General features: G+C 46.2%; 1 protein-coding gene across 2 annotated transcripts in view; it reads right to left on the bottom strand.

Annotated features, from left to right (window-relative positions):
• Positions 1–576: 576 nt before the first annotated feature.
• Positions 577–22004, bottom strand: part of ttc9b (tetratricopeptide repeat domain 9B) — a 32117-nt gene continuing 10689 nt past the window's right edge. For both annotated transcript variants that reach the window (XM_036961752.1, XM_036961751.1), the window contains 2 exons: positions 1525–1707; positions 577–1069 (listed from right to left, as the gene is read on the bottom strand). In XM_036961752.1, coding sequence (XP_036817647.1) covers positions 975–1069; positions 1525–1707 — 278 coding nt within the window. In that variant the 3' untranslated portion in view covers positions 577–974. The remainder of the gene's footprint in view (positions 1070–1524; positions 1708–22004) is intronic.

The following is a 22004-nucleotide window of genomic DNA, read 5'->3' as shown; positions in this document are numbered from 1 at the left end:
GTTCACAAAAACACACCAGTTAACAACAGAACAGCGAGCCTGTTGGGGGAGTTAGTTTGTTTTGTTTAGAAAGAGAAAGGTCACACATTTCGCTTTAGAACAACTGATAGTAAGTAGTAGTAAGTACAGTAAGTAGTAGTAAGTACAATGTAATATCAACAGCAAAAAAAAAAAAAAGATCAAAGGACAAATTACAAACACTTGAATTAGCCCTTGAATTCAAAACAGTCCAGAAACTCAAGACGAGACACTAAAAGCTGAAAAAAAGATTGAATATGAGCGCAAAGGCAGGCTTGTCTGAAGACAATTCCATAATGAAAAAGACAGAGACGTAGCGTGCTAGCTAGCCTGATCTGTACTCTAGCCGGGCTGAGGCTGGGGGGGGGGGGGGGGGGGGGGGGGGGCAGTCTCTCTCAGGGACAGTCTGGGTCAGTGGCTTTCAGACCCCCATTGTAATAGGGCGGGGTCAGGGTGTACCTCTCTTCCCAAACTCCTTCCATTGCCCTCCCCTGGTACCTTTCACAACCCTGGACCTCTCCTCAGTCCTCACAACTAAAAAAAGAAAATTCGAAATTATACTTGATTTTTTTTTATTTTTTAAATTACACTTCTACTAAATTACGGAACGTTCTTTGTTCATATATATTTTTTTAACACTTTTTTTTTTCTCCATTCAGACAACCATGACTGTTTTGTATGAGAATTAGTACAGAATTTCCCTTTGCTTAGTTTTTTCTTCGTTGGCTTGGCAGTCGGGTACAGAACAACAGCACCTGGGGGAAGAAGGGAAGACAAGGAGGAGAAGAGAGGGGGAGAGACAGGGCTTTTTCTGCCCTGTTCTTTTACATGGTTGCAGCGCATCACTGGGGCTAGTCATCAATGAGACTGGGCTCGATAGAGGAGAGGAGGTCAGAGAGGAGAAGTAGGATGGCTCATAGAGTAGGCCATAGTGACAGGGGCCAAAAGGTCAAAGGTTAACCCAGGGCCTCTTTGCCGCTCTCTCGCTCCCGCTGGCCCTCCCGACTCATCTTCATCTCCGTCAACTGGATGTACCGCAGCACGTTTGTGTCTGTGTCACAGAGAGGAAGAGCAGAGAGAGAGAGGGGAGCGAGAAAGGGAGAAGGGGAGCGAGAGAGAGAAGGGAGCGAGAAAGGGAGAAGGGGAGCGAGAGAGAGAGGGGAGCGAGAAATGGAGAAAGGGAGCGAGAGAGAGAAGGGAGCAAGAAAGGGAGAAAGGGAGTGAGAGAGAGAGAGAGAGGGGAGCGAGAAAGGGAGAAGGGGAGCGAGAAAGGGAGAAGGGGAGCGAGAAAGGGAGAAGGGGAGCGAGAAAGGGAGAAGGGGAGCGAGAAAGGGAGAAGGAGAGCGAGAGAGAGAGAGAGCGAGAAATAAAGATAGGGGGAGATTATTGTTAGTGTTGCAGCTGGCATTAGGCGACATGTCCTGATAAGATGACATGAGTACACCAGATTCTGTCGTTATTGACACACTTTGAAAAACACCGACCGGCAGTACTGTCTCAGCCTACCTGAGGGCTCGCGGTGCTTGGCGTCACGCAGGTAGCGCAGGGCACAGTCGTAGTCTCCCAGGTGGTAGCAGGCGATGCCAGCACGGTACATGGCCTTGAAGTGGTCCCTCTGGTGACCCAGCACCTTCAGGCAGTACTCCTTCACACGCTCATAGTTCACCAGCTCGGACTGCAACAGGCACGCTGCACAGAGACAGGGATGGGAAGGGGGGGGGAGAGAGAAAGTCACGTCAGTCATTTCTGTACTATTGAGTATTGCTTTGAAACTGTTGTTTGGTTGGCTCTTTTCGTGCCAGTACAGCTTGTCTGTATCGAGCTGAATGGAGAGAGAGGAGGTGGTGAAGGGGGGGGGGGGGGGGGGGGGGGGGGACGGGTTTGGACAGCTTGGAGAGAGGGAGTGAGCGAGAGAGCGAAAGAGAGAGAGCTGACGTGCCGCACCTTTTATTAAGCAGAGCAGAATTCAGCTACTGCATTACTTCGTCAGGATGAGAGGGAGATATAAATAACTAGAAGCTAGGACGCTGCAACAAAATATCCGGTCAATGTACTACACATTCAAATAGAGAATTGAGCTTATGCTGTTCAGTAAATAAAAATAAAAAAGAGAACTGCTGTTGAACTCGCCCCGGAAAACGAGGGAGGAATCTAGCTAACTTACCACACCTTTAGAGTGAAGGATTATTACTGTAAAGCTTTATTTTCCTGACGTGGCAGACATGAAGTGGAGAGAGGGGCATGAGATAAGAGAGCGAGAGAGAGAGAGAGAGAGAGAGAGAGAGAGGACAGCAACACAATTAGACCCAACAAAATCATGAGAAAACAAAAAGATAATTAGTTGACACATTAGAAAGAATTAACAAAAAAAAACAGAGCAAACTAGAACACTATTTGGCCCTAAACAGAGAGTACACAGTGCAGAATACCTGACCACTGTGACTGACCCAAACTTAAGGAAAGCTTTGACTATGTACAGACTCAGTGAGCATAGCCTTGCTATTGAGAAAGGCTGCCGTAGGCAGACCTGGCTCTCAAGAGAAGACAGGCTATGTGCTCACTGCCCACAAAATGAGGTGGAAACTGAGTTGCACTTCCTAACCTCCTGCCAAATGTGTGACCATATTAGAGACACATACAGTGCCTTGCGAAAGTATTCGGCCCCCTTGAACTTTGCGACCTTTTGCCACATTTCAGGCTTCAAACATAAAGATATAAAACTGTATTTTTTTGTGACGAATCAACAACAAGTGGGACACAATCATGAAGTGGAACGACATTTATTGGATATTTCAAACTTTTTTAACAAATCAAAAACTGAAAAATTGGGCGTGCAAAATTATTCAGCTCCCTTAAGTTAATACTTTGTAGCGCCACCTTTTGCTGCGATTACAGCTGTAAGTCGCTTGGGGTATGTCTCTATCAGTTTTGCACATCGAGAGACTGACATTTTTTCCCATTCCTCCTTGCAAAACAGCTCGAGCTCAGTGAGGTTGGATGGAGAGCATTTGTGAACAGCAGTTTTCAGTTCTTTCCACAGATTCTCGATTGGATTCAGGTCTGGACTTTGACTTGGCCATTCTAACACCTGGATATGTTTATTTTTGAACCATTCCATTGTAGATTTTGCTTTATGTTTTGGATCATTGTCTTGTTGGAAGACAAATCTCCGTCCCAGTCTCAGGTCTTTTGCAGACTCCATCAGGTTTTCTTCCAGAATGGTCCTGTATTTGGCTCCATCCATCTTCCCATCAATTTGAACCATCTTCCCTGTCCCTGCTGAAGAAAAGCAGGCCCAAACCATGATGCTGCCACCACCATGTTTGACAGTGGGGATGGTGTGTTCAGCTGTGTTGCTTTTACGCCAAACATAACGTTTTGCATTGTTGCCAAAAAGTTCAATTTTGGTTTCATCTGACCAGAGCACCTTCTTCCACATGTTTGGTGTGTCTCCCAGGTGGCTTGTGGCAAACTTTAAACAACACTTTTTATGGATATCTTTAAGAAATGGCTTTCTTCTTGCCACTCTTCCATAAAGGCCAGATTTGTGCAATATACGACTGATTGTTGTCCTATGGACAGAGTCTCCCACCTCAGCTGTAGATCTCTGCAGTTCATCCAGAGTGATCATGGGCCTCTTGGCTGCATCTCTGATCAGTCTTCTCCTTGTATGAGCTGAAAGTTTAGAGGGACGGCCAGGTCTTGGTAGATTTGCAGTGGTCTGATACTCCTTCCATTTCAATATTATCGCTTGCACAGTGCTCCTTGGGATGTTTAAAGATTGGGAAATCTTTTTGTATCCAAATCTGGCTTTAAACTTCTTCACAACAGTATCTCAGACCTGCCTGGTGTGTTCCTTGTTCTTCATGATGCTCTCTGTGCTTTTAACGGACCTCTGAGACTATCACAGTGCAGGTGCATTTATACGGAGACTTGATTACACACAGGTGGATTGTATTTATCATCATTAGTCATTTAGGTCAACATTGGCTCATTCAGAGATCCTCACTGAACTTCTGGAGAGAGTTTGCTGCACTGAAAGTAAAGGGGCTGAATAATTTTGCGCGCCCAATTTTTCAGTTTTTGATTTGTTAAAAAAGTTTGAAATATCCAATAAATGTCGTTCCACTTCATGATTGTGTCCCACTTGTTGTTGATTCTTCACAAAAAAAATACAGTTTTATATCTTTATGTTTGAAGCCTGAAATGTGGCAAAAGGTCGCAAAGTTCAAGGGGGCCGAATACTTTCGCAAGGCACTGTATTTCCCTCAGATTACACAGACCCACAAAGAATTCGAAAACAAACCCAATTTTGATAAACTCCCATATCTATTGGGTGAAATTCCACAGTGTGCCATCACAGCAACAAGATTTGTGACCCGTTGCAACAAGAAAAGGGCAACCAGTGAAGAACAAACACCATTTATGTTGATTTATTTTCCCGTTTGTACTTTAACTATTTGCACATCGTTACAACACCGTATATAGACATACTATGACTGTACTGTACATATGTTTCCCCATGCCAATAAAGCCCTCAAATTGAATTGAATAGAGAGAGAGGGGGGGAGAGAGAGAGGGAGAGAGAGAGAGAGAGGGAGAGAGAGGGAGAGAGAGAGAGGGGGAGAGAGGGAGAGAGAGAGAGAGGGAGAGAGAGAGAGAGAGAGAGAAGAGAGAGAGAGAGAGAGAGAGAGAGAGAGAGAGAGAGAGAGAGAGAGAGAGAGAGAGAGAGAGGGCGAGAGGAGAGAGAGAGAGAGAGAGAGAGAGAGGGAGAGGGAGAGAGAGAGAGAGAGAGAGAGAGAGGGCGAGAGGAGAGAGAGAGAGAGAGAGAGGGAGAGGGAGAGAGAGAGAGAGAGAGAGAGGAGAGAGAGAGAGAGAGAGAGAGAGAGGGCGAGAGGAGAGAGAGGAGAGGAGGAACACAGTGATGCATGGCAGGAGATAGTGATGACACTTCTGAGACAGGGAACGGTAGAGTTTAGAGAATCGCACTTTGGAGACACTGTGTTTCATTGAGGTCATTAACCGTATGGGTGTGCCTTACAGCAGCACTTTTCACACACACGCACGCACACACACACGCACGCACACACACAGGCACACACTTTATTGCAGCTTTTAGTCCAGTGGAGCTTTTACGTTTTTGACGATGGGTCATCTCAAGGCTTTCTGATCAATCAGTCCTCCTCCTCTCCTCCTCTCATACTTATACCTCCCCGTCATGCCTGTATCAGTACAAGAACATCTCTGTATTTTTTTATTATATCCACTTTCCATCTGTACCTTTCTATTTACATGTTACATCATTCTCTTCTTCCTTCCCTCCCTCTCTCTCTCTCTCTCTCTCTCTCTCTCTGTATCTCTCTCTCTCTCTCCCCCTCCCTCCCTCCCTCCCCCTCCCTCCCTCCCTCCCTCCCTCCCTCCCTCCCTCCCTCCCTCCCTCCCTCCCTCCCTCCCTCCCTCCCTCCCTCCCTCCCTCCCTCCCTCCCTCCCTCATCTCCTACACTCATGATAATTAATCTCCTCTTCATACGTTTCACTCGCTCCTCCACCTCTCCCTTTGTTCCAGTCTCCTCTAACCCCTCCCTCCCACCCTCCCTCCCTGCCCTTGACACAGGGGCAGTTCTGAGAACAGCACAAGCCAGGGTCTATTAGCTGGGAGCCAGGGTGAGTCAGGAGGGAGAGCGACGGGGACAGGGCTGCAGTGGGAGGAGGGAGGGGTTGGGGACAGGGGGAGATGAGAGAGGGAGGGTTACGCAAGGAGACGGGGATGTGTTCCAGCGCTTGTCAACTTCCGGTAACTCCCAGAGGTCTCTGGGATAGTGTGCGTGTGTGTCTGTGCGTGCGAGCGTGTTTGTGTTCTGCCAATAAAGCCAATGGACAACAAGATAGGATAAGGTAATGGAGCCATGTCGATTACATCTATTACATCTAGCTTTGGGCGTCTGGCTGCAACACAAACGCACCAGTCCAAGTACCGCAACATCTCACCCAATGGATCTATCCCTGTTTGTGTTCTGAGACTGTCTACAGACTGTAGAGACCTGCTACACGGTTCATTTCATTCCTGGGTCGTTCCACCAAAAGTAGTACATTTTGGGGGAGTGGAACTTGGGAAAAACAAACTATTCACCAACTTTGAACATTTCAACTTCATACAATCCCCCCCCCCCCCCCCCCCCCCCCCCCCCCCCCCCCCCCCCCCCCCCTTACGAATATGGTAAGTGCTATTAAGGTAACCGGGTTGATCGTATCAGGGTTGAGGTTTTCATCTTAAATAGCCAGCGATCTGCTCGTAACAGGGGGAAGGAAAGCATGTTCTGTGCAACAGCAATTGAACGCAAGTTTCACCATACTAAAACGAAGGCTACTACCCTAAAACCTCTCCACCCCTTTCCTCCCGTTGTCTCCTTAAATGTTCCCTCCCTCCCTCCCTCCCTCCCTCCCACTGCTGTTTGTCTACTCCGTATTTAAACCCTCAACACCTCCAGACATGAATGTTCGACACCTTCCGTGACACTAGACCGTGTTCCTACGTATGCATCGAGACGGGGGTGGTTGGGAGAGACGAGATGGGGGAACAGAGGGGTTGGCACACACGCGCGCGCACACATAAGCACACGCACACACACACACACACACACACACAGTTCAAGCAAGTTCAAGTTACTCGAGCCACTAGGGAGCTAACACAGAAAGCTGGGGGATGGAGAGCGCTCGTGTTTGATAAGTGGATATGAGTCCACAGCTTCAAGATCACAACCGAGGGGGGGGCCAAAGGTCAAATCATTTCCTTATTCTAAACAGTCTGCCTGCCAGGTAGCCACATCAGATTCCCTCTATGTACTCTAGATATGAACCATATTCCTTCTCCCATCATCCTCCAGGGGTACGGGAGCCGGTAGAGTACGGGAGAGCTTTCAGCGGATTCAGTTACAGCACATAATGGCCTTTGGTAACGGCTAACACTGTCAAGAGTGTTCTATTCTCTCACAAATCTCTCACAAACAAGAGACACACACACACACCACAAACGTGTGCGCGCACACACAAATATGTATCCACATGAATAGATTTAAACATTAGAGTGTAAAGAAATGGGCCTGAACAAACAGAGGTAGAAATAGACACACACACAGACACACACAGACACACACACACACACTGCACCCCCACTGAGCCATTAGACAGATGGATGGGTTGTCAGGGTAAACGCGTTGAGGGCGGTATCCAGACACGGTGTGATAATGGTAGCATCATCAGAGCCGGCCCAGGACGGCTTAAAGGCTCCTTCACATTACACCATGACTGGCCTTCTCTGACTGGCCAGACACATGTAAAGGGGGGAGAGAGACAAGCCAGACACATGTAAAGGGGGGAGAGAGAGAAGCCAGACACATGTAAAGGGGGGAGAGAGAGAAGCCAGACACATGAAAAGGGGGGAGAGAGAGAAGCCAGACACATGTAAAGGGGGGAGAGAGAGAAGCCAGACACATGTAAAGGGGGAGAGAGAGAAGCCAGACACATGAAAAGGGGGGAGAGAGAGAAGCCAGACACATGTAAAGGGGGGAGAGAGAGAAGCCAGACACATGAAAAGGGGGGAGAGAGAGAAGCCAGACACATAAAAAAGGGGGAGAGAGAGAAGCCAGACACATGAAAAGGGGGGAGAGAGAGAAGCCAGACACATGTAAAGGGGGGAGAGAGAGAAGCCAGACACATGAAAAGGGGGGAGAGAGAAGCCAGACACATGAAAAGGGGGGAGAGAGAGAAGCCAGACACATGAAAAGGGGGGAGAGAGAGAAACCAGACACGTGTAAAGGGGGGAGAGAGAGAAGCCAGACACATGAAAAGGGGGGAGAGAGAGAAGCCAGACACATGAAAAGGGGGGAGAGAGAGAAGCCAGACACATGTAAAGGGGGGAGAGAGAGAAGCAAGACACATGAAAAGGGGGGAGAGAGAGAAGCCAAACACATGAAAAGGGGGAGAGAGAGAAGCCAGACACATGAAAAGGGGGGGGAGAGAAGCCAGACACATGTAAAGGGGGGAGAGAGAGAAGCCAGACACATGAAAAGGGGGGAGAGAGAGAAGCCAGACACATGAAAAGGGGGGAGAGAGAGAGAAGCCAGACACATGAAAAGGGGGGAGAGAGAGAAGCCAGACACATGAAAAGGGGGGAGAGAGAGAAGCCAGACACATGAAAAGGGGGGAGAGAGAGAAGCCAGACACATGAAAAGGGGGGAGAGAGAGAAGCCAGACACATGAAAAGGAGGGAGAGAGAGAAACCAGACACGTGTAAAGGGGGGAGAGAGAGAAGCCAGGAAGGAAAGAGCTGAGTCTTTAAGTGGTGTGGCGATGGCCTGGTGCACATTGAGCTGGTGTTAGCGTCGGTGATCTGAGAACACCCCCTCTCTAAGGATCCTCTCTTCGATATCACTGACCACCGCACCGCACCGGGATGCTGAAATGCTGGAATTTACCGGGTTCTTAAATCTCTTTTGGGAGAAACCAAACAGGTGCAATGACAGCTGCTGAGTGAAAGTGAGTGTGTGTATGTGAGTTTGAGAGAGAGAGAGAGAGAGAGAGAGAGAGAGACAGAGATAGAGCGAGAGAGAGAGAGACAGAGCGAGAGAGAGAGAGAGGGAGGTGTAGTGAGTGGTTCAACACATGCTCAGGATCCACCCCCTGCTGTGCCTGGAGCATTTTGTCTGAAAAACAGAAGACTGCCTTTTATCTCAGAGCGGGGGAGTCAAAGAAGCAAGGGAATAGATGTCAGAAAGAGAGAGAAGAGATTAAAGAGAGAGGACAAAGGAGCCTGATAGAAATAGAAAGACCAGACCACGAGAGAAAGAGAAAGAGAGAGAGAAGTATTTAGAGTGTATGAGAAGAGAGAGAAGTATTTAGAGTGTATGAGAAGAGAGAGAGATAAGTATTTAGAGTGTATGAGGAGAGAGAGAAGTATTTAGAGTGTATGAGAGAGAGAGAAGTATTTAGAGTGTATGAGGAGAGAGAGAAGTATTTAGAGTGTATGAGGAGAGAGATAAGTATTTAGAGTGTATGAGTAGAGAGAGAGAGAAGTATTTAGAGTGTATGAGGAGAGAGAGAGAGAAGTATTTCGAGTGTATGAGGAGAGAGAGAGAGAAGTATTTAGAGTGTATGAGAAGAGAGAGAGAGAAGTATTTAGAATGTATGAGAAGAGAGAGATACGTATTTAGAGTGTATGAGGAGAGAGAGAGAGAGAAGTATTTAGAGTGTATGATAGGAGAGAGAGAGAAGTATTTAGAGTGTATGAGAAGAGAGAGATACGTATTTAGAGTGTATGAGGAGAGAGAGAGAGAAGTATTTTGAGTGTATGAGGAGAGAGAGAGAGAGAGATAAGTATTTAGAGTGTATGAGGAGAGAGAGAGAGGTATTTAGAGTGTATGAAAAGAGAGAGAGAGAAGTATTTAGAATGTATGAGGAGAGAGAGAAGTATTTAGAGTGTATGAGGAGAGAGAGAAGTATTTAGAGTGTATGAGGAGAGAGAGAGAGAAGTATTTAGAGTGTATGAGGAGAGAGAGAGAAGTATTTAGAGTGTATGAGAAGAGAGAGATACGTATTTAGAGTGTATGAGGAGAGAGAGAAAGAGAGAGAAGTATTTAGAGTGTATGAGGAGAGAGATAAGTATTTTGAGTTTATGAGGAGAGAGAGAGATAAGTATTTAGAGTGTATGAGGAGAGAGAGAGAGAAGTATTTAGAGTGTATGAGGAGAGAGAGACAAGTATTTAGAGTGTATGAGAGAGAAGTATTTAGAGTGTATGAGGAGAGAGAGAGAAGTATTTAGAGTGTATGAGGAGAGAGAGAGAAGTATTTAGAGTGTATGAGGAGAGAGAGAGAAGTATTTAGAGTGTATGAGGAGAGAGAGAGAGAAGTATTTAGAGTGTATGAGGAGAGAGAGAGAAGTATTTAGAGTGTATGAGGAGAGAGAGAGAGAAGTATTTAGAGTGTATGAGGAGAGAGAGAGAGAAAAATAAGCTCTGGTGCAACAAGCAATGAGATAAATAAATACGTTGAGGGTAAATAGTGACAGGGAGACATACTGTAGCATAAATGATGGAGTGAGGAGGAGTTGAGAAAGAAATGGTCGACAGACATGCCAAACACATGACAAAGTACAAAGTGAGCGAAAACTCAGCATTGATCGATTGCCAGCGATCACTCTTCATGTGTTCCCACTGTCTAATGAAGAGGCCTCTCTCTCTTTTCCTCCCTCCCCTCCCACTCTCTGTCTGCCTCTCTCCCCCCTCTGTCTGTCTCTCTGTCAGGACCAGCGGTGTCATGAGCTGGCTAATTTAAGGCCATTGATGGTGGTGATTAGTTTGCTGTCCATCCCTCTATAATTAGCTCATCGCTCACACGTCCATTTTTTTTTTTACACTACCTTACCTCCATAGACCTCTGGCCCCATCTATTTGTCATTCTGCCACCTCCACACTACCGTGTCGTCGTTGACGTTGACCACTGACACTCATCGACCAGACGCCTGCCCGCCCGCCCGCTCTCCCTCCCTCCCTCCCTCCATAAACATTTGTCAGGTGCTTATATTTTGAAATGTGTTTTTTGCATACCCCACTCTCCCTGAGACACCCTCCGAGAGTGAGAATAGACATTGAACTGACGTCTGTGCCCGGTGGAGGGTCAGCCATTACCAATTGCAATCCCAGAGCTATTAGGGCTCAGTGCCTTGCTCAAGGGCACATCGAAAGATGTTTCACCTTGTCGGCTCAGGGATTCAAACGAGCAAACCTTTCGGTTAATGGCCCACCGCTCTAACTGCTAGGTTACCTGCCGCCCAGCGCTACGTGACTGCCCCTGAAACCATGACACAACCCAACTTTAATTCCACATGAACATGCTGATGTACTGGGTATCTGGTTTGTGCATGTCAGAACATGTATCATGTTGGGAGACATGAGGATCTTGTACCTAGCTGAGGCGCAGTGATCAATAGTTTGGATATCTGGTATCTGGGGGTACTCCCCTCCACCCCTCAAAGTCCTACCAGCCCAATCAACACACACACACACACGCACACAAACACACCCACACACAGACACACACTTGCCGACAAGTGAATATAATGCCTAAAATGCTATCACAAATCAACACGGCTACTCTCTGCATATGCAGATTCTCTGCAGGCCCGCTAAGAATAGCTCCCTAAGCACCAGCCTGCTGTGAATGTGTGTCTCTGTCATTCAGAAGGACAGGGCAGGGTCGGAGCTGCTGCTGCTGGCTGCCTTTGGTAGCGGACTGGCTCCACCGACATGACACAGCATTATCCTCCTCTCCACCCTCTTTTTTTCTCTCCCTTTCTTCTCGCCCCTTCTCCTCCTCTCCCTTTTGCACGTGCCCTACTCTCTCTATCTGTCCTCTTCTCACCCCGTGTCTTTGTGTCTTTTTCCATTCTCCATTCGGTCTGTTTCTTTCCCCGATCTGAAAACCAAGTTGACATCAGATGCAGGGTTTGTATGAGACATTGCTTCGCTGAGGTGGGAAATAGTTGGCCGGACCGACATTAATATGTACAGTACAGTGGCGGTCAGTGCCGTTTAAGACGAGGGACGCCATTTTTTTTCCTCATGAGCATGGCCTTATTTCTATTACAGCATATTGGATGACTGCTATTCATATCCCATTCACCCAGTTCAATGTAACATCGCTAGGTTTAGGCTACTACATGATACTCAAATGTGACCTATACCCATCACGAGGTTGCTACAACCTAGCCTATGAATGAAAGTTTACAACGTAGGTGCACACAGGTCAAGATACAAGTTTGAGGTGACAGACAGTCATCGCGCACACTCTTGCCTGTATCTAGCTGATCTAGGGTGTAATCATTAGTCCAGCAGTTGCAAACAAGAGTTTCTATTGGACAAATTCAGGTATGTTTATCCCCGTTTTGTTCGGTTTGCTTCTGTTTAAGAAATGTTTTTCAACAGAATCAGCATAATGAATACACCCCTGATTCATAGCAGCCACGTTGTATTCCTTCTCACATCTATGCGCTCTCATCCTCTCACCTTGTCCCTTTGTAGCTTGTGGACTTCAATGCACAACACATCAGCTGTATGTGACTAGGCGAAAAAAAAACATTTCCAAGCCAAACCGCTACACACAGCCTACATCGTTGTCACCATATTAGCTAAAGCAACGTCATAGTCAGCATAGCTAATAGAACTAACGCGTTAGTAAACCGCTACAATCACGCAGTAACGTTACCGCGTACAGTCAGTAAGCAGTTACACCGGCGGGCCCCGGTGGCAATAAATTAGCAAAACCAAATGCTTACCTTGATTTGGAAGAGTTCCAGTGTTGTGTTGGATAGTCATAGCCAGCTAGCTAACATAGCATCCCTCTGTTTGAGCAGGGTGTTTCAGTAGGCTGAACTAGCTAGCTACATTTGCACTTTTCAGTGAAACTGAAAGTGAAAAAAAATGACAAAATATCTCTATTTCTCTCTTGCTTCTCCTTCATTTTGGAAAAAAAAAATTGTTCAAAAGCTAGCTGTAGCTTATGCTTTCAGCACTAGATTAATTATCTGATATTTTGATTGGGTGGACAACATGTTAGTTTATGCTGCAAGAGGTTGGAGGATGTCCTCTGGAAGTTGTCAAAATTACCGTGTAAGTCTATGGAAGGGGGTGAGAACCATGAGCCTCCTGGGTTTTGTATTGAAGTCAATGTTTTCAATTTATTTATTTATTTTTTAACTGTTTATTTAACCAGGTAGGCCAGTTGAAAACAAGTTCTCATTTACTGCAACAGCGACCTGGCCAAGATATAGCAAAGCAGTGCGACACAAACAACAACACAGAGTTACAAATCAAATTTCAAAACAAATGTATTTATAAAGCCCTTCTTACATCAACTGATGTCTCAAAGTGCTGTACAGAAACCCAGCCTAAAACCCCAAACAGCAAGCAATGCAGGTGTAGAAGCACGGTGGCTAGGAAAAACTCCCTAGAAAGGCCAAAAGCTAGAAAGAAACCTAGAGAGGAACCAGGCTATGAGGGGTGGTCAGTCCTCTTCTGGCTGTGCCGGGTGGAGATTATAGCAGAACATGGCCAAACAAATGAATACATGGAACATGGAATAAACAAACGTACAGTCAATAACACAATAGAAAAAAATCTATATACAGTGTGTGCAAATGAGGTAAGATTAGGGAGGTAAGGCAATAAATAGGCCGTAGTGGCGAAGTAATTACAATTTAGAAATTAACACTGGAGTGACAGGTGTGCAGAAGATGAATGTGCAAGTCGAGATACCGGAGTGCAAAGGAGCAAAAAAACAAAAAAATGGGGATGAGGTAGTTGGATGGGCTATTGATTCACTGATGTGGTCATCCTGTCTGGGTTGACCCCCCCCCTTGGGTTGTGCCGTGGCGGAGGTCTTTGTGGGCTATACTCAGCCTTGTCTCAGGATGGTAAGTTGGTGGTTGAAGATATCCCTCTAGTGGTGTGGGGGCTGTGCTTTGGCAAAGTGGGTGGGGTTATATCCTTCCTGTTTGGCCCTGTCCGGGGGTGTCCTCGGATGGGGCCACAGTGTCTCCTGACCCCTCCTGTCTCAGCCTCCAGTATTTATGCTGCAGTAGTTTATGTGTCGGGGGCTGGGGTCAGTTTGTTATATCTGGAGTACTTCTCCTGTCCTATTCGGTGTCCTGTGTGAATCTAAGTGTGCGTTCTCTAATTCTCTCCTTCTCTCCTTCTTTCTCTCTCTCGGAGGACCTGAGCCCTAGGACCATGCCCCAGGACTACCTGACATGATGACTCCTTGCTGTCCCCAGTCCACCTGGCCGTGCTGCTGCTCCAGTTTCAACTGTTCTGCCTTATTATTATTCGACCATGCTGGTAATTTATGAACATTTGAACATCTTGGCCATGTTCTGTTATAATCTCCACCCGGCACAGCCAGAAGAGGACTGGCCATCCCACATATGCTCTCTCTAATTCTCTCTTTCTTTCTCTCTCTCGGAGGACCTGAGCCCTAGGACCATGCCCCAGGAATACCTGACATGATGACTCCTTGCTGTCCCCAGTCCACCTGACCGTGCTGCTGCTCCAGTTTAAACTGTTCTGCCTTATTATTATTCGACCATGCTGGTCATTTATGAACATTTGAACATCTTGGCCATGCACATGGCCTGCACATGTTTGAACTCGTTACCTATATAAAAGACACCTGTCCACACACTCAATCAAACAGACTCCAACCTCTCCACAATGGCCAAGACCAGAGAGCGGTGTAAGGACATCAGGGATAAATTGTAGACCTGCACAAGGCTGGGATGGGCTCCAGGACAATAGGCAAGCAGCTTGGTGAGAAGGCAACAACTGTTGGCTCAATTATTAGAACATTTAAGAAGTTCAAGATGACGGTCAATCACCCTTGGTCTGGGGCTCCATGCAAGATCTCACCTCGTGGGACTATCAATGATCATGAGGAAGGTGAGGGATCAGCCCAGAACTACACGGCAGGAACTGGTCAATGACCTGAAGAGAGCTGGGACCACAGTCTCAAAGAAAACCATTAGTAACACACTACGCCGTCATGGATTAAAATCCTGCAGCGCACGCAAGGTCCCCCTGCTCAAGCCAGCGCATGTCCAGGCCCATCTGATGTTTGCCAATGACCATCTGGATGATCCAGAGGAGGAATGGGAGAAGGTCGTGTGGTCTGATGAGAGAGCTTTTTGTACTAAACTCCACTTGCCGTGTTTGGAGGAAGAAGAAGGATGAGTACAACCCCAAGAACACCATCCCAACTGTGAAGCATGGAGGTGGTAACATCATTCTTTGGGGATGCTTTTGGAGGGAGCTGAAAGTCCTTATTGCCCAGCAAGAGCACCGAAACCTGAAGAATCTGGAGAAGGTCTGTATGGAGGAGTGGGCCAAAATCCCTGCTGCAGTGTGTGCAAACCTGGTCAAGAACTACAAGAAACGTATGATCTCTGTAATTGCAAACAAAGGTTTATGTACCAAATATTAAGTTCTGCTTTTCTGATGTATCAAATACTTATGTCATGCAATAAAATGCTAATTAATTACTTAAAAATCATACAATGTGATTTTCTGGATTTTTGTTTTAGATTCCGTCTCTCACAGTTGAAGTGTACCCATGATAAAAATTACAGACCTCTACAAGTAAGTAGGAAAACCTGCAAAAATAGCAGTGTATCAAATACTTGTTCTCCCCACTGTAGGTCTGTAACAGTTTGGGTCTAGAGTGTCTCCCCCTTTGAAGAGGGGGGGGAAGACCGCGGCAGCTTTCCAATCTTTAGGGATCTCAGACGATACGAAAGAGAGGTTGAACAGGCTAGAAATAGGGGTTGCAACAATTATGGCAGATAATTTTAGAAAGAGATTGATTGTCTAGCCCAGCGGATTTGTAGGGGTCCAGATTTTGCAACTCTTTCAGAACATCAGCATCATCTGGATTTGGGTGAAGGAGAAATGGGGAGGCTTGGGCAAGTTTCTGTGGGGGGTGCAGGGCTGTTGGCCGGGGTAGGGGTAGCCAGGTGGAACGCATGGCCAGCCGTAGAAAAATGCTTATTGAAATTCTCAATTATGGTGGATTTATCAGTGGTGACAGTGTTTCCTATCTTCAGTGCAGTGGGCAGCTGGGAGGAGGTGCTCTTATTCTCCATGGACTTCACAGTGTCCCAGAACTTTTTGGAGTTTGTGCTACAGGATGCAAATTTCTGTTTGCCTTTGCTTTCCTAACTTCCTGTGTATATTGGTTCCTAACTTCCCTGAAAAGTTGCATTTCGCGGGGGTTATTCGATGCTAATGCTGTAAGGATGTAGGATGTTTTTGTGCTGGGTAAGGGCAGTCAGGTCTGGTGTGAACCAAGGGCTATATCTGTTCTGAGTTCAACATTTTTTGAATGGGGCATGCTTATTTAAGATGGTGAGGAAAGCACTTTTAAAGATTAACCAGGCATCCTCTACTGATGGAATGAGGTCAATTCCTTCCAGGATACCCGGGCCAGGACGATTAGAAAGGCGTGCTCGCTGAAGTGTATTAGGGAGCGTTTGACAGTGATGAGATGTGGTCGTTTGACCGCAGACCCATTACGGACGCAGGCAATGAGGCAGTGATTGCTGAGATCCTGATTGAAGACAGCAGAGGTGTCTTTAGAGGGCAGGTTGGTCAGGATGATATCTATGAGGGTGCCCATGTTTACGGATTTGGGGTTGTACCTGGTAGGTTCATTGACAATTTGTGTGAGATTGAGGGCATCTAGCTTAGATTGTAGGACGGCCGGGGTGTTAAGCATGTCCCAGTTTAGGTCACATAACAGTACGAGCTCTGAAGATAGATGGGGGGCAATCAATTCACATATGGTGTCCAGGGCACAGCTGGGGGCTGAAGGTGGTCTATAACAAGCGGTAATGGTGAGAGACTTCTTTCTGGAAAGGTGGATTTTTAGAAGTAGAAGCTCGAATTGTTTGGGCACAGACCTGGATAGTATGACAGAACTCTGCAGGCTAACTCCACCCCCTTTGGCAGTTATTGTCGGAAAATGTACCCAGAGGAAGCTAGCTGTTGAGGCTACTGTAGACCTTTCCAAATTATGTGTTTTAATAAATAATTTGGTGACACGTGTTTATATTTAGAATAGTTTCATCTAAAAAAGGGTCACTTTTAAAAATGCTTTACAATGTCTATCTATGAAGTCGGTCACGTCGCTATTTCTCCACTTCTAAGCGTAATTGAAACCCCGATCAGATGTAAGCCCCAACATCCCTGGAATCAGGAAGAATTTCAACATAAAACATGTCGATTCATTCATTAAAGTCCCGAATGCTCATTGATCTCTCTGAGAACAAAGACCTTCAAAACAAAGTAGAGGACCGAGGTGCCTCACTTACATCACTTGTTCCAGTTACACCAATGAGCTTCCTGGGTTGCTGTGTGACTGCAGTAGTGAGACTAATGCAGACCCATATCGTCATTAGACACACACACACGCACACACACATCATCACATATCATTAGACCATCTTGTTGCTCTTGTCTGAGTGTTTCGATGTGAGCCACTGTGTACGTGTACGCCTCAGTGACATCCACAGCGTGGCTTCAGCGTCTATGCAGTGCTGAAGACTGCCAAACAAGCAGAGAAACAGGTGTTTTCCTCCATGCTTCTCTAATTGCCATCCCCAGGGAAGGCGGCACACCGCTTCTCTTCCACCCCACCCGTAAAAAAACAAAAAACAATTGCACATTGGTTCCCTTATTACATCCCCGCAGCCCATCGTCCTTGGAAACCGCTGCTACATCAAACATATTTGCATGGATTACCCACAGTGCAACAGCAATCCTGGGAGTGAAAAGGGAAATATAAGTAGCCAGATTATTCTGTCAGATCCCTCACTGAGAGAGAGAGAGATGGACTTAGCCTAAATCAGACGCAGTGGCTCCCTCTGCGCCTGGTTTCCAGAGACAAGAAACTCCCCCCTAACCTCCCTACAACCCTGCACCTCTCCCTCCCTCCCTTACCCCCTCATGACGGTAATCGAGTCACAGCAACAGCCCTACTCATATGATTTTACTGTACATCTGTGCCATGCCCATTTCCCATTTCCCCATTTGCATGTGGTTACAAGCAGTGTGTGTGTGTGTGTGTGTGTGTGTGTGTGTGTGTGTGTGTGTGTGTGTGTGTGTGTGTGTGTGTGTGTGTCAAAGTGTTGCTGTGTTTCTGTCTGGGTCCCTGGTGTGGTACTGTGATGTTGTTGTGGCCTTCAGCAAGCTAAATAACTGGACATCAGTGTGCAGCAGAGAGAGAGAGAGGGCGAGAGAGAGAGAGAGAGAGAGAGGGAGAGAGAGAGAGAGGGGGAAGGCTGGCCTGGCTAGGTGGATAATGTCACTGAGGACAGACAGATGCTATCTTTTGCCTTCATAGCAGCAGGTTGACACTGTCTGTCTGTCTTCCTTGTTGGCCACCGCGGCGCCTGTATCGCACTAATGACTGTGGTTTGATCCACGGCCAGTTACACTTAGCCTGAGTACCCGTCTGTTTGTGCTAACAGACACTCCTCGCCACTCCTTGTTTGGCTTGACAATGACAATGGAGTAGCTTACACTCACACCGAACTACAATACAACCATGCAGCCCAATACTCATGAATACGGGGATGCCTTTTGTATTATTCCATGCCAGCAGTCACAAGGCCTTGTTACAGCTACAAGACTTGAAGAGGCTAGGATTTTCCAATCAAACATTTGGAGCAACTACTGGAAAGTTTAAGTTACTTGAACACAGCTGGACAAACATATGGCGGTAGAGAAGCCAGTGAGGATAGAGCCAGACCAGAGGAAGAGTAGAGTAGAGCAGAGCAGAGCAGAGCAAGACTCTGAGGCCCAGACCACATACACGCAAAGAGGCCACTACATGACTCAGCCTATATGGGACCATGTGTATGTTCATATAATCTCTCAGTCCCATGTTCCCTTAGCCCTATGATCTCTCAGTCACATGTTCCCTTAGCCCTATGATCTCTCAGTCACATGTTCCCTTAGCCCTATGATCTCTCAGTCACATGTTCCCCTAGCCCTATGGTCTCTCAGTCCCATGTTCCCTTAGCCCTATGATCTCTCAGTCACATGTTCCCTTAGCCCTATGATCTCTCAGTCCCATGTTCCCTTATCCCTATGATCTCTCAGTCCCATGTTCCCTTCGCCCTATAATCTCTCAGTCCCATGTTCCCTTAGCCCTATGATCTCTCAGTCCCATGTTCCCTTATCCCTATGATCTCTCAGTCCCATGTTCCCTTCGCCCTATAATCTCTCAGTCCCATGTTCCCTTAGCCCTATGATCTCTCAGTCCCATGTTCCCTTAGCCCTATAATCTCTCAGTCCCATGTTCCCTTAGCCCTATGACCTCGCAGTCCCATGTTCCCTTAGCCCTATGATCTCTCAGTCACATGTTCCCTTAGCCCTATGATCTCTCAGTCCCATGTTCCCTTATCCCTATGATCTCTCAGTCCCATGTTCCCTTCGCCCTATAATCTCTCAGTCCCATGTTCCCTTAGCCCTATGACCTCGCAGTCACATGTTCCCTTAGCCCTATGATCTCTCAGTCCCATGTTCCCTTCGCCCTATGACCTAGTAGTCCCATGTTCCCTTAGTCCCATGTTATAGACAAAAACGTGATGTTATGTGATAACAAATATTTTATGTAGTGCAGATTTTTCACACCCTTTTGGCGAGTTGATCCACTGTTGTATGAATAAATAAATAAATACGGACCTTCAATAACTCTGGGGGCCCATGCTCCTGTCATCCATGTCTATATTTGTCACGCCCTGATCGGTATCACCTGTTCCTGTGATTGTCTCCACCCCCTCCAGGTGTCGCTTATTTCCCCCAGTGTATTTATCCCTGTGTTTCCTGTCTCTCTGTGCCAGTTCGTCTTGTATGTTTCCAAGTCAACCAGTGTTTTTTCCCGTTCTCCTGCTTTTTGCATTCTCCTTTTTCTAGTCCTCCCGGTTTTGACCCTTGCCTGTTTCTGGACTTTGTACCCGCCTGCCTGACCATTCTGCCTGCCTTGACCATGAGCCTGTCTGCCACTCTGTACCTCCTTGACTCTGATCTGGTTTTGACCTTCTTGCCTGTCCATGACCATTCTCTTGCCTACCCCTTTGGATGATTAAACATTGTAAGACTCCAACCATCTGCCTCCTGTGTCTGCATCTGGGTCTCGCCTTGTGCCTTGATAATATTCTTCTGTGTAATAAATCATTTTGACAGTAACCCTCCAAAAAGTCATTAATTCATAAACCTTTTTAATTTCCAAATGTACATGGAAGGAAGCTAAGTGTTTGTTTCTTGGGCTCCAGGAACGTGACTGAAAAAGGGCCCTAGATCTTGAAAAAATAAAAAATTCAAGGGGGATATCGGTGAACAAGTGCCGTGGTAAAGGCTAGGACAGCGCCAGTGCATTGAGTGGAACTTACTCAGGTGTTCAAAAGTTCATATCAGACTGAGAGTCTAATGTACACTGAACAAAAATATAAACGCAACATGTAAAGTGCTGGTCCCATATTTTATGAGTTGAAATGTAAGACCTCAAAAATGTTCAAAAACTTTATTTCTCTAAAATGTTGTGCACAAATTTGGTTACATCCCTGTTAGTGAGCATTTCTCCCTTGCCAAGACTTCTTCACCTGCGGGATCGTCTGATACCAGCCACCCGGACAGCTGATGAAACTGTGGGTTTTGCGCAACCAAAGAATTTCTGCACAAACTGTCAGAAACCGTCTCAGGGAAGCTCATCTGCGTGCTCTTTGTCCTCACCAAGGTCTTGACCTGACTGCAGTTCGGCGTCATAACCGACTTCGATGGCCAATGGCACGCTGGAGAAGTGTGCTCTTCACGGATTAATCCCGGCTTCAACTGTACTGGGCAGATGGTAGACAGCGTATACGGCATCGTGTGGGCGAGCGGTTTGCTGATGTCAACGTTGTAAACAGACTGCCCCATGGTGGCGGTGGGGTTATGGTACAGGCAGGCATAAGCTATGGACTACGAACACAATTTCATATAATCGATGGCAATTTGAATGCACAGAGATACCGTGACGGAATCCTGAGGCCCATTGTCATGTCATCACCTCATGTTTCAGCATGATAATGCACGGCCCCATGTCGCAAGGATCTGTACACAATTCCTGGAAGCTGAAAATGTCCCAGTTCTTCCATGGCTCGCATACTCACCAGACATGTCAATTATTGAGCCCTGTTTGGTATGCAACATCGTGTTCCAGTTCCCGCCAATATCCAGCAATGTCGCACAGCCATTGAAGAGGAGCGGGACAACATTCCAGCCTGATCAACTCTATGTGAAGGAGAAGTGTCGCGCTGCACGAGGCAAATAGTGGTCACACCAGCCACTGACTGGTTTTCTAGCTTTTTAAAAAAAAAGGTATCAGTGACCAACAGAAGCATATCTGTATTCCCAGTCATGTGAATAGATCAGGGCCTAATGAACGTATTTCAATTGACTGATGTCCTTATATGAACTGCGACTCAGTAAAATCGTTGAGATTGTTACATGCTGCGTTTATATTTTTTGTTCAGTGTATTTGGCATGAATAGACTAGTTTTACACACAACAACTTTCTATCCAAGATGGGACGACTCACGACTCAGGTTTAGGTAGCCTAGACAGATGTATATTCTATATATTTTTTTTAAATCTATTGTTAGCTGGTATATTCTGTTTTATCTAAAATTCATTTGACAATCTGCAATGTTTGAATGTCCAACTTTAATTACCGAGAAAGTAATTACATTATTGCCAAAAAGTGAAAAAGGCCGTAAATCTCAGTCATTATTTTGAATATACATTTCTGGTCAGTCTGCCAAGGACATATTCTTTAGACATTTTTAGTCAGTCCTTGCTTACAGTATTTGTGCCAAATATATATTTTACCTTTATTTAACTAGGCAAGTCAGTTAAGAACAAATTCTTATTTTCAATGACAGCCTAGTGGGTTAACTGCCTGTTCAGGGGCAGAACGACAGATTTGTTTGTACCTTGTCAGCTCAGGGGTTTGAACTTGCAACCTTCCGGTTACTAGTCCAACGCTCTAACCACTAGGCTACCCTGCCGCCCCAATATGATCAATGCAGAGATAAATAACCACTTACTCAACTCAGAAATTTGTTTCAGGTCACCAATGATTCAATATTTCAGTGGGTCATACCCACTGGGCACAGATGTGAATTCAACGTGAAATCAACAAAACATTTCACCATGTCATTGGATTTCGATTTTTATTTTTAAATCCCTGACTTTTCCCAGGTTGATTCAATGTCATCACATTTAATTTTGGGGTTGAAATTACGTGGAAAGAACTCTGATTTAACCTGTTTTTGTCCAGTGGGTAGGCTATCTAATTGTACATATGTAAGGCAATCGTAAAAAAAATTACTTGAGTAGATG

The sequence above is a fragment of the Oncorhynchus mykiss genome, chromosome 24, assembly GCF_013265735.2.
Source record: "Oncorhynchus mykiss isolate Arlee chromosome 24, USDA_OmykA_1.1, whole genome shotgun sequence".
In the NCBI taxonomy this organism is placed as follows: Eukaryota; Metazoa; Chordata; class Actinopteri; order Salmoniformes; family Salmonidae; genus Oncorhynchus; species Oncorhynchus mykiss.
Note: the sequence above shows the minus strand (reverse complement) of the source record. Positions and strands in the feature narration are given on the sequence as shown.